Here is a 12,555-nt window from a genome sequence, read left to right as displayed (position 1 = left end):
AGATTTGAATACCACTGTTCTACACTTTTAATTGGAACTGATTGTCTCCTTTGGGCCTATAGGGGGGCGAACCTGTCTCAGCACTCTGTTAACTTATGCATCTTTTATGCATTTTTTAGGGCTAATGAGTCCCTTGGTGAAGACAGATGTGGCCACTACAGGTAGAAATAAGAGACATGACTATTCTGAACCAAATTACATCTGACTGGTTTAAAAACTCATTTCATGACCTACAACAAAACAAAAGTTAAAATACAATTTTGCAGGTACTTTAATTTTTATTTCATTCTATATTCCTTTAGATAACACTTTACTGCTTTTGAGATTAAGTTTTGTCTTCTCAACTGTGGGAATACATTCACGTTCTATTTCACACCTTGTATTTATGTATCTTTACATGCAAGTGCTAGTTGCATTTCCTTATTTGTGACAACTAGCTAGACAACCATTGTTAAAGTCCTAAAATATCAATGCATTAAATAAACCCCACAGTACATACTGTCCCTCAGGAACAAATCACTCTTGCAATAATGATTCCAAGAAGAGTGTTCCTGTCCTTTCAGCTCTGTTGTGCTAAAAATGACATTTTAATGCAGTAGCTACCCTACACTTAAAAATGTATGTAAACACTACACACCCTGTGGTTCAATGAAAAACGATGTTAATCTCAGTCCCAGCCCTGGCAACTATGCCCTACACATTCCACAGTGTTACACACCTAACTAACTCATCTTAACGTTACGGCCCAAGAGGACAAGAAATGCACACGTGTGGTGACTGTGGTCCACGGACACAGATGTGGGGTGACTGATGTGGGGTGACTGTGGTCCACGGACACAGATGTGGGGTGACTGATGTGGGGTGACTGTGGTTCACGGACACAGATGTGGAGTGACTGATGTGGGGTGACTGTGGTTCACGGTCCAGGCTTTAGAACTGCTGCTTTAGGGCCTTGTGCTAAAGGACAGAGCGCACCTGCTTCACACTTTCCCAATTCACATAAGAAACCAGTGTGCACACATTAGAACCTCAAGAAACTGCAAGTGTCCTCTAAAGCTTTATGTTCAATAAATAAATAGCAGTGGAGACCCAACGGATTGAAAGATTATGCATTATAAATGACAAAATCATAGCAAAACTGTGTTCACATCATTTTTTAAAATTTCTTAATATTACTTATATACAAATACACAGAAGTTATATAAATTTTTAAATAGTTAAATGTAATAAAATGACATTTGCCCATACTGGATTTTCTGGAACAAAGTATGGCTACACAGGTGTTGGGTTTAAGGCATGCATGCTTTCATTTTCCACAGTGAGTAATGTTAACTGACAGGTCATCCTGATTTGTGTTCTGCTGATGTACTGATTGCTATGTAATTCAGACTGAAACTGCTCTTGCAGACTTTTAGACTGGTGTCAAATTTCATCAGCCATTATCCCTGATTTCTCTTTATCTAATCAGTGTCAGCAAACCTTAGGAATACCGGTTGCTTAATGCATGCTCTGACCTAATCCATCAGGATCTAGAACCAACCAATCAGAAAGTAGCCTGAAGGTATTTATGTTCTAGAATACTTCTGTTCATAAATAATATTAATATATAATTATAATACTTAATATTTGTGTTTCTAGAATAAGGGAAACACAGTTCCAGATTGTATTGAACAGATTGTGTGAACAATGCAAAGTAAGAGCCCACGCAATGCACTGGCACTCAGCATCTATTTTTACACAGTTACATTCACAACCCTAATAACCAAAATGTTTAGAACAATGTTTTATCATTCATTTTTTCTGAAGCCACTCGCCATTTCCCTTGGTTACCAGTGGGCGTGTCTTACTTTGGCAACTATTTGCAGAAATTGTGAATGGCTAGCATACAGGGCCTGAGAAGAGTCGACATCAATCCAGCACACTTGGCCTGCGTCATCGCCTGCTTGCAACGGCAGCGCACTCACGCTGTCACCTAGGCAACAAGGAAGAGCATGCAACACTCTCTGTACTCATAACCTAATGGGCAGATCTGGAAAATATATGCAGCAATAGAAGCTTTTTTTTAATGACATGTTTACATTCATCACCTGTTTCATCATGGAAGTTAACGGCAACTGTTTCCATCCAGGAATTGTCTGTGTTTCTTGGGTCATCTACATAACCTTTATATACCTGAAAGAAATTACCATAACTCTATTACACTGTGTTATACCATTATAGTAATCAGAAAGTTGCTGGTTCAAGCCCCACAATTGCCAAGTTACCACTTTGGGGCCTAGAGCAAGGCCCTCAACCCTCAATTGATCGAATTGTACTCGGTCGCAATTGTAAGTCGCTTTGGGTATTTAGCATCTTCTGAATGCTGTAAATGTAAAATACAAGTTTCTAACCTGAAAACCTGTAGAACTGAAAAGCTGCTTTATCCGCTCATAGATTTTATCCCGCTCTTCTGGGGAGGCCTGGAGAGAGTTCATTGCCTCCTCTGAGAACTCCCGCTGCAACGTGAGGGAAACCAGCTCTCCTGGGTCCACCATACCCTAAGCACATGTTGCAGATCATCATACAGTAAGCACGTGTTACAGATTATCATACACTAAACTGTATTAACTAAACTCGATACTGTATGGAGCTGCCAGACTTAACAATGCAAACAGACCCCTGGTATTGCCCATTCGCCACAGTCCTTCCTCTTGATGGACACAAACTGTAGCACAGGACGCTTTGAGATGGCATGAGGAACACACTGACCATCAGATTCTCTCTTCCACCTGTGAGAGGGTACAGACGAGAGGCACAAGTGGGAGGGACGACATGAATCTAGAAATCAGGGGCTGTGGAACTGAATCCTTTCTTAAAGACAGATCTGTGGTGTATCCAAATACAACAGGGTTCACTCTATCAGGAGGCGGTGCTTTAGTTTGTCTTGAACTTCATCTGCTGAACTGCTGAAGTTTCAAAAATTCTGTAGAATGCGTTGCATTTGTGCACACCGAGTAAGATAATCAAACACAAAATAAGATAATGAGACACACAGAGTAAGATAATGAGACACACAGAGTAAGATAATGAGACACAGAGTAAGATAATGAGACACACAGAGCAAGATAGTGAGACACACAGAGCAAGATAGTGAGACACAGAGCAAGATAGTGTGACACACAGAGCAAGATAATGAGACACACAGAGCAAGATAATGAGACACACAGATCAGGACAATGAAACACAGTGTAAGATAATGAGACACAGAACACGGTAATGAAACACACAGAGTAAGGTAATAAAACACACAGAACACGGTAATGAATAGTCTTTAAGAATATCACTTAGTTTCTAGGACAAAAGCCTAACCTAACACTAGGTGACAGACAATGGGTATTGTACACCCACATGTGTCAAGGAAACTGATAATTTGATTGGTCATGGTAGTTTCAAAAAGCTGACAAACAGGATGCTCCTGAGGGGTTGAATTTAGTGGAAAACACCAGACTGAACAGGATTACAGTACCTGGTAACAATTGGATCTGCTGCATGGTTGGGACCCCACCGGCCCAGAAGTCCTCGACCGGTCAGACCAGTTCTCCCTCTAGGGTTACTAAAATGAGAGGGAAACAGGACTAACTGCTGTAGGGGAACATGAGCTAGTGTGTTAAATCAGAGGTAAGCAACAAGCACCTCGACTCACAGTGGTTTGCCATACTGCACACAGTACTCGCCATCATGACTCGTCCTATCTACAGATCCGTCTAGAGAGTTAAACTGCGGAGAAAATGAACTGAAATGGAAACCAAGTTATGAGTAACTACAACAAAAGGATGACCCTGCCCAATAGTGTTGGTAGGCAATTCCGTGCACGCGTTTATCGATTATTTTAGGATTAACTCACGAAATCTCCGGATCAGCCCAGTCAGGTTGCTGCAGCAAAGACGGTGCTGTGTAGTTTACAGGACTGTACTCAGGCCAGTTCCTTGCCCAGCAAACCTTGTCATCTGGAACAGGGAAGCGCTGCGTGTCTGAGCCGGGGTACACCGGGCAGCGGGCTTTGATGTGCATGGTGGTATAACTTGAGGTACAGACACTTTGGACTTTGCCGCCTATGACTTTACTGGTCACAAGAGAGATGAAAAAAGTCGCGATCAGAGCACCAACGCTACTAATGAATGTATCACAACAGACTCGAGTCGCAGTTCCGCAGCTAGCTATCTTAAAAGACACGTTCTTAATCTAGTTATTTTTAATCAAAGGAATTTACTGACTTAAACTGCAAATAATCATTTTAATGCGTCTTTTGAAAACTAATGTGAAGCGTAAACACACGTTAAAGTCAAGCGTAACCTAAGAATCAATGTATAGAATCTGTACATTTGAGTATCGTATAGGCCTAGCTTTCATTACATCAGAAAAATGATTTCTAAGGAACATACATACCACGATCCGTTTGTGTAAACGGGGTACGAAAATCCCACAACAGCAAGCGCTATATGTACCGGCCCTGCCCAACTGCGCAATATTCGTTTCATCACAAAATATTCAAAGTTCCACACCCAGGAAGTAAACGCTAGCAACGCACTGAGCGCTTCCTTCTTCAGTGACGTAACGCAACGCTGATGTCGCTTCAAAAATATTTTGATATTTTGCAAATGTATTTTATTGCTTCACGCAATTGTTCATAAAATAATAAAATCATAAAAATTAAACGCTTGAAGAGTTTGAAATAATAAAATATTGTTTTTAGAACACGTTCAATGCAACAAAGCCAGGAATTATTCCAAAATAATATGGAATGAATAACCTATAATAGAAGTAAGTTGAAATAATGGACTACAGAGTAAGGCTTTCACACGTCCTGTAAAAGTCAAAGATTACACTGGATTTATAGAAGGTATTATGTTCTCGTTAGATGCCGTAGCCTATCATCACATTTCTACCAAAATCTTTTTGGGGGCTTTAATTTGCTGAAGAGGTTGGAAATCGACTGGCTAATGAATGATGGAAATGCAACAGTGATCATTTTAGATGCGTTTAATCATAAGTTTGAATTTGTTATAGCTGTCCAGTGCTATACAGATGCCTTAACAGAAAAAAATATCCTGCGGAAAGAAATATACAATACAAATGTTATACCGTATTACAAGCGTAATTTAAACTGTTGCCAAGATAGTAAAGCTAAATCCATGGCAATATTTTATTTGTTTCCATATGAATATATATAACCACCACGTTTAAACTTGCTTGGAAGCTGTTACCAGTGGCAGAATTTCGTTTGATGATTTTGTGTTCTGGATGTTTAATAAAATGTGAGGCACAATTTAACGTGATTACATTTCTCACTGACAGTTTTAAATCCCTTAGCGTAATTAATACGGCTAGAATGTGACAGGAACAATTTTACAGGACAATACACTAAATATATGATACGCAGACTATAGCAGAACATCTCAATTGTGCGTTTACAACCACGGAATCTTTTCCTTCTTAACCGCCTAAATGTTTCTCCCCGTTCAACGTTTATATGGGAGGCGTGTGGTTATGCTTCACTGCAACAGGTAATAGCCGACTTAGGCGTCAAACTCCATACTTATTAAACGAACTCTATAATAATGATCAACGTGGGCAGCATCAAGTGGAACGCTGCACGACGCGCGCCTTTGCTTTGCGTTCTCCAGCACGCGCACACGCCCCAGCATTGTGCAGGCGAAATCCGCGTTCGCGTGCACAGTCGGTTTCCATACACACTCGCGAAGTCTTCATCGACGGGGGGGCATTATCGACTCCTCCTCGACTGTCAGGCAAGTACTCCGTCTAAAGAAACGACGGCATCTGCAAATACAGATTCCCGTTGTTAATCTGAATTAATCAGTGGAAGCCTTCTGCCGGAAGGTCCCCCCCCGCAGCTACCGAGCACACACAGCGCGTTTCGGGACAGAACGATGGCGGATTCGGGCACCACCGCAGCGGCGAACGGAGCCACAGGCTCGAACGGCAGCGCCGCCGGGACTGGCGGAGCAGTCGCGCCCGGGGGAGCAACCGGAGCTGCGGGATCCAAACCTGGCCTGGAATCGGTGAAGGGACAAAATTTTGACGTCGGCCCCCGTTACACTGACCTGCAGTACATCGGGGAGGGCGCGTACGGGATGGTGTGGTAAGGAAGCGAGCGGAGTGGTTAACCTCAGCCCGCCATGTCCGTGTGGAGGCGACGCAGCGAGCCGAGCTTAGTCCGACTACGCCGCTAGTTAGCACCTCTACTTAGCTGACAGTGTGTGGCCAGAAGAACGATGTCGATTTCCTCAGGAGTCAATAAATGCCAGAGCACTTTTCGCCTCCTCCCGTGTAAACTACACGAACTGTCGTTTTAACGGGTGATGTGCCGTACAACAATATGAGACTCAACAGGTTCTTCGTTCCGTGTAGCATAGCCACGTTAGCATAGCCGGGTTAGGAACGCTACGTTAGCTGTCATTTTGTTGTTGGCTAAAGTAGCTAGCTAGCTAGTGATATTCGCTCGAGCTACATTTCTTTGTAACCGACTGTTTCTAGATAACGACAACCGTACTACAAAAGATTACGGAAATGTGTATGTGATTTGTTGTGTTCTAAATTCAAGTAACTTTTCAGCAAGGCGTGTGTTGAGCTCGCTCGCTCAGCCCTGCATGCTAACCTGTTAGCATTTAGCAAACGGACTTCATCCTCTCGTGCGACAGGCGTGGTTCTGATGCTGCTGCATTCATGTGTTCACGGAAGTGAGGCGGTGATGCGGAATGAAATAATACATTTAAAAGCGCCTTGGCAATACGACTCTTTACAGTCGGAGTGCTGATTATTTCTAAGTCGTTATTTGAATTACCAGTCAGTTGATAAAAGTAGTTAACGAAGCTAAGTTACGTTGCAAAATGGATGATTGCTGGGTACATGAATGTAATAAGACACTTGAAGCAACTTTTCGGGTTAAGCCAGAAAACAAGTTCCAAGTTGGCTGTTACTTTGACTATGAATGTGAAGAGACAGGAATGAAATTCGACTTTTATGCTGTTAGACGGTTACAAAATTTTGAAATAAATCTACGTGGCTAACTGAAGTCTTGTTTCTTGAAACACCGCTCATCGGAAGTAATTCAGCATTTCTATTAACATTTGACTTGTATACATCTGTATAGGTGTTATTGGCGTCGTTTGGGCAGCGTGGTCTTTTCACAGAATAGTTTACACCTAAGGATGAAGCAACCAAGTGGTGTGTGGTGTGTCCATACTAACCATGAACACTTTATGCATGTGTATAGTGCAGTGTAGGTATGCTGGGATGTCTGATTTGTAGATTAGCTAAGTGGTTCTGTTAAGTATTTTTTTGTTGGTGTTGCATGTGTTGTGACTCGTGTAAGGGAGAGTCATCATCTCTCTCTCTCCCTCTCCTCCTTCCCTCCCCCCTCTCTGATGCACTCAGCTCTGCTTTCGATAATGTTAACAAGATCCGCGTGGCCATTAAGAAAATCAGTCCTTTTGAGCACCAGACCTACTGCCAGCGCACGCTGAGGGAGATCAAGATCCTCCTGCGCTTCCGCCATGAGAACATCATCGGCATAAACGACATCCTGAGAGCACGCCGCATTGACTACATGCGGGATGTGTATCCTTGTCCCGCCCGAGCCGTCCTGCGACAGCGGCTCATGTTTCTGTCCCGAAAGAATGAGAAAAGGATTTAGAGATTTACGAGGATAATTTATTTTATTTAATTCATGCATTTTTATAGAAAAGGTAGCGGTGTATGCAGGCTTTTCCTTCATTTTGGGAACTTGCATTTAAAGCTTTATTCATAATGATGAACAGATATTCATCTCTGGTTCTCTGCTAGTTTTTTAACTGTACCTTAAATGCTAGCTACTCCCAATCCAAGGAGCCTGTCAACTCCTTGACTTCCTGCAGTTACATTGTACAGGACCTGATGGAGACTGATCTGTACAAATTGCTGAAGACCCAGCAGCTCAGTAACGACCACATCTGCTACTTCCTGTACCAGATCCTGCGTGGGCTTAAGTACATCCACTCCGCCAACGTTCTCCACAGAGACCTGAAGCCCTCCAACCTTCTCATCAACACCACCTGTGACCTGAAGGTCAGACCTAGGAGTTTCTCACTATTTTGGTTGACTTTAGGTCAAATCTGAGGAGCAGGTGTTTTTTTTTGGGGGGGGGGGTGGAATCTTCTAGCTGGGGCCATTTTCTGTAGGCTTTGTAATTTCTTAGCACGCTCTACATGTTTTGTTTCATGTCACCATGCATGACCATGTCCTTGAGCCCAGCCTGGTCGTTTAAGAGGCGAGCTTCTGTATAGAGCCCCAGGGCATTTCAGGAAAGGGGAAAAGTTTAGCAGGTTTGTGTGTGCTTGGATGCTTGTGGGCCTTGCATGTGTGGGCGGGTGTGGGAGTGAGCCTTATCTTTGTCATCTTCTCAGATCTGTGACTTTGGGCTGGCGCGTATTGCTGACCCAGAGCATGACCACACTGGGTTCCTCACGGAGTATGTCGCCACCCGCTGGTACCGTGCACCTGAGATCATGCTCAACTCCAAGGTAAGCATGCGTGAGTGTGGGCGGGGCCTAGCGTTTCGGCAGGCGAGCTCATATGCATGGATGTCTCAAATAGTGCATTTTGTGTCTCTCTGTGTGTGCTGTATGTGCATACTTTCAGGGCTACACAAAGTCCATTGATATCTGGTCGGTGGGTTGTATCCTGGCTGAAATGCTGTCCAACCGGCCCATCTTCCCAGGGAAGCACTACCTGGATCAGCTGAACCACATACTAGGTGAGGCTTTGCTGCTGCCCACACCTCCCCACCCACATCTCCCTTCCTGCTGCCGACACCTCCCCTCCCACATCCCTCCACATCTCCTCCCCCACTGTGCCATATGGTGCACAGCACTCGGCTGGGTACTGAGTGATGGCTCCATTGTTCTGTCACTCATTTTTAAAAGAGCTGAATTCTGTAGATGGAGGAGTTGGGGGTTTTTTGTTTGAGTCTGGTGGTCATTGATTTGATTTCTATAGGCTAATCCTCCTATTTCACAGGCTTACTAAACCCATGTCGGTTAACCACGGTGGTTTAATAAATGTCTTTCACTTTGACTTACTCTACTATAGTATAAAACACTAATGAAATGTATCAAATGTAATACTCCATACATTTACTGAAAACTACTAATAAAACAAAATGTGAACTAAAATGAAGGATGGTTCAGAGCAACGTGCAAGTATGAAAACAACTTGTGTGTGTGTTAGGTATTCTGGGCTCCCCCTCTCAGGAAGATCTAAACTGCATCATCAACATGAAGGCGAGGAACTACTTACAGTCTCTGCCCCAGAAACCCAAGATTCCCTGGAACAAGCTCTTCCCCAAGGCCGATAGTAAAGGTATTCCTGGAACAAGCTCTTCCCCAAGGCTGATAGTAAAGGTATTCCCTGGAACAAGCTCTTCCCCAAGGCTGATAGTAAAGGTATTCCCTGGAACAAGCTCTTCCCCAAGGCCGATAGTAAAGGTATGCATGCTGACTGAGCTTGGGACCGAAGATGAGACAAGGAATCTTCAAGACATTTATGTTAACATTTTTGATACACTGAACCAAGAGGCTTTTTTTTTCTTTAAAGATGCACTATAGCTTTTCTTTTAAAAGTATTCTGTGTAAGATTTAGTGCTTAGAATCTGAAAATCTTTATGAGGAATTGAGAGAGATTGTCGATACAGTTCCTTTATGGGGTCTGTGCTTATGTCGGCTGAGACCTGTTTCAGAGAGTTCAAAATACAGGTGCATAGCTGGGATACCAATGCTGCTTTTATTTAAGACTAAAAACTGCAAGAGAAAACGTTAAAATCTTTCACTTATTGTATTTGTCACGGCAATAGTTTGAAAGCCACTCTTAAAAATATTTCTTAATTATAACATATTGGTAAGTGTGCTTGCAGTATGAAAGCCAATAATATCACACGTGAGTACAGTGGAGTTGCTGATAATGTGGAGGATTAGGGTTCTTTAAAACTGCAGAGAGGGGGGTGGGGCAGTTCTGCAGTACCGCTGCCTCCTCTGCACTCTGGCCAATGAAGTGACCGCTTTTTGTTTGTTCACTGTGTGTACATTTTGCGCGTTGTAAGAGGATGTCTTCTGTGTTTTGTTGTGTACTTCAGTGTGACTAAGTGTAGGGTACAAAGAGGTGTGTGTATGGAAGCTGAGGCAGCAGGTGTAAGGGCATTTTCGACACTGTCCATGGCTGGCGTTAATAGTGTTATTATATTTAACATTTTCTTATTTGATTGCTTGTGACAGGATTGTTCCTGTGTTGATGGATGTAGGATATTTTGTGTGTTGTCAAAGTTGTGTACACTGTACACAAGTGTACTTCTTGTTAAAAAAAAAAATGTCTTTCTTCTGATCTTTCACTCTCTTTTAGCTCTGGATTTGTTGGACCGTATGTTAACCTTTAACCCTATCAAACGTATAACTGTGGAGGAAGCCCTGGCCCATCCTTACCTGGAGCAATACTATGACCCCACTGATGAGGTATGACCCCCCCCTCCCCACCTGGAGCAGTACTATGACCTCACTGATGAGGTATGACCCCCCCCCCCCCTGGAGCAGTACTATGACCTCACTGATGAGGTATGACCCCCCCCCCCCAACCTGGAGCAGTACTATGACCTCACTGATGAGGTAGCCCCCCCCCCAACTTGGAGTAGTACTGTGACCCCACTGATGAGGTATGACACCTCCTTCCCTCCCCCAACTTCCTGTCTCATTGTCTCTCTCATGCAAGGTATGCAAACATGTAGCCACGTGTTTGTTGCACTGCACTAATAAGCAAGTTGAACACAGCCCTCTTCATACTTCAAAGAAATATCAAAATGTCAGGCCACTGCTGTCTTTAGCTCTGCCCCGTGGGTGTGTGTGTAGTGTGTCCGTGTTGTGCAGACGAGGGTGTGGAAGCAGCACAAGAGACAGTGGGGGGAGGGGGCATGCTGTGTGCGTGTGCGTGCGTGTGTGTGCGTGCGTGCAATTAATGTGTGTGTCCGTTTGTGTGTAGCCCGTGGCTGAGGAACCCTTCACCTTTAACATGGAGCTTGATGACCTTCCCAAGGAGAAGCTGAAGGAGTTGATCTTTGAGGAGACCGCACGATTCCAGGCCACCTACCAGGGTTCCTGAGGGACACCAGGTACCTCTACATCTACCTCTACAGCGTTTAGCAGACGCTCTTATCCAGAGTGACTTACAAAAGTGCTTTGTCATTTCCTCATAGAATACATCGTAGTACAGTACAGTAGGTTAAATTCCAAGATGCCAATGAACTAGAATACTAAGGAGTACTTTATCATAAAACAAGTGCAGTACCAGACATTACCAGACAATATGAACAAACACACATGCACACCCTGCTATGTAGGGTGACAAATACCCATCGGATCACAGATCTGCCAGCATGTTTGAGGTCTGCAGTGGGGGTCATGGCTAGTGGGCCCTGAAAGTGAGCCAGCTGGTCCTAATCTAAGACTAGGCTGGGACTGTCTGGAGCCTCTGTGTACTGACGTTATCACTTTCACTCTTTTATTGCTCTCTTTCTGATCAGCTCTGATGGAGAGAGGCGAGGGTGTGGGAAGGCCCAGGAGAAAGTGATCACTCCGAACAAGTGACCAAAAATATACGTATATGGTATCAACAACACAAAAAACCCAGAAAAAGAAGACAAAAAGAGACTAAGTGTGCATTGAGGGGAAAAAAAAAGCTGTTTGTTTTCTTTCTCCATCTCTCTCATCGGCAGGCTGCGTGCTGGTTCGGGTTGACACCACCCAGTGGGGCTCTTGTTCTAGCGTTCTTTATCACGCACATCCCCTGTTCTCTCACCCTTTCTCTCAGATCTCTAGCTCTCTGTCCCCCTTACAGTTCTGTCTTGCTGCACCATTGAATGGAGAAAGACTAGGTAGGGAGAGGAAGGGTGAGCATATATGATCACCAGATGGAACTGTGTTTATATATACATATATATATAAATAAATGTGTGTGGGTATGTATGTTTTTGTTTTTATTTATATATATATATATATATATATATAATATATAATTATATATATAAATAAATAAATAAAATGTGTAAAAAACACACACACATACACACACACACACACACACACACAAATACAATTAGTGCGTGTATATATACACACGTGCGCACACATGCATGCACACACACGCTTATGTAAATGCCCCCCCCCCCCCAGAGTATTATACTTCGAGATCTATTTGTACACTGTAATTGGAATGTTATCACTTGCAAAATGTGTTTTGTATGTTGCTAATTTGTATTTGAATATCTGTTTGAAAGTGACTTACTGCTTTTCTATATATATTTTTTTTTAAGACCAAATACATCAACTAGTGACAAGCTTGGGTCCTCATTTTTGGCTTTTGTGAAAACGGTCTTGATGAGATTGTGATGTTTGGAGCGTCTAACACACTGATGGTGTGAATATGGCGTGAGAACACAGCAGGCAGGGTCCAAGGTCACCCGCTGCCCTGACCTCTGTA

The 12,555-nt window shown here is 43.3% G+C and overlaps 2 protein-coding genes across 4 annotated transcripts; one reads left to right on the top strand and one right to left on the bottom strand.

Moving 5' to 3' along the window:
• Positions 1–258: 258 nt before the first annotated feature.
• On the bottom strand, positions 259–4,550 carry nudt9 (nudix (nucleoside diphosphate linked moiety X)-type motif 9). 2 transcript variants are annotated; one of them, XM_027032784.2, is made up of 8 exons: positions 4,426–4,550; positions 3,884–4,102; positions 3,683–3,772; positions 3,506–3,592; positions 2,657–2,768; positions 2,391–2,537; positions 2,088–2,172; positions 259–1,972 (listed from the first exon to the last, which is right to left on the bottom strand). In XM_027032784.2, exons 1-8 carry the CDS (start codon positions 4,515–4,517, stop codon positions 1,827–1,829), a joined length of 978 nt encoding a protein of 325 aa, XP_026888585.2. In that variant the 5' UTR covers positions 4,518–4,550; the 3' UTR covers positions 259–1,826. The 2 variants fall into 2 exon arrangements, with proteins under 2 accessions (XP_026888585.2, XP_026888586.2); XM_027032785.2 differs by having other exon boundaries at positions 3,884–4,097; positions 4,426–4,503.
• Positions 4,551–5,500: 950 nt separating this feature from the next.
• Positions 5,501–12,049, top strand: mapk3 (mitogen-activated protein kinase 3). Of its 2 annotated transcripts, XM_027032786.2 has the most exons (10): positions 5,501–5,786; positions 5,878–6,139; positions 7,435–7,617; positions 7,914–8,103; positions 8,442–8,558; positions 8,677–8,791; positions 9,265–9,396; positions 10,429–10,538; positions 11,059–11,188; positions 11,600–12,049. In XM_027032786.2, exons 1-9 carry the CDS (start codon positions 5,510–5,512, stop codon positions 11,176–11,178), a joined length of 1,506 nt encoding a protein of 501 aa, XP_026888587.2. In that variant the 5' UTR covers positions 5,501–5,509; the 3' UTR covers positions 11,179–11,188; positions 11,600–12,049. The 2 variants fall into 2 exon arrangements, with proteins under 2 accessions (XP_026888587.2, XP_026888588.1); XM_027032787.2 differs by having other exon boundaries at positions 5,745–6,139.
• Positions 12,050–12,555: the final 506 nt, after the last annotated feature.

Source organism: Electrophorus electricus, chromosome 1 (assembly GCF_013358815.1).
Source record: "Electrophorus electricus isolate fEleEle1 chromosome 1, fEleEle1.pri, whole genome shotgun sequence".
In the NCBI taxonomy this organism is placed as follows: Eukaryota; Metazoa; Chordata; class Actinopteri; order Gymnotiformes; family Gymnotidae; genus Electrophorus; species Electrophorus electricus.
Note: the sequence above shows the minus strand (reverse complement) of the source record. Positions and strands in the feature narration are given on the sequence as shown.

Coding starts and splice junctions, on each gene's coding strand:
- nudt9 (XM_027032784.2), bottom strand. CDS start 4,517: ATGAAACGAATATTGCGCAGTTGGGCAGGGCCGGTACATATAGCGCTT. Junction 2,538..2,656: donor GCGAATGGGCAATACCAGGG/GTCTGTTTGCAT, acceptor ACATGTGCTTAG/GGTATGGTGGACCCAGGAGA. Junction 1,973..2,087: donor TAACTTCCATGATGAAACAG/GTGATGAATGTA, acceptor CTTGTTGCCTAG/GTGACAGCGTGAGTGCGCTG.
- mapk3 (XM_027032786.2), top strand. CDS start 5,510: ATGGGAGGCGTGTGGTTATGCTTCACTGCAACAGGTAATAGCCGACTT. Junction 7,618..7,913: donor ATTGACTACATGCGGGATGT/GTATCCTTGTCC, acceptor GACTTCCTGCAG/TTACATTGTACAGGACCTGA. Junction 8,792..9,264: donor TCAGCTGAACCACATACTAG/GTGAGGCTTTGC, acceptor TGTGTGTGTTAG/GTATTCTGGGCTCCCCCTCT.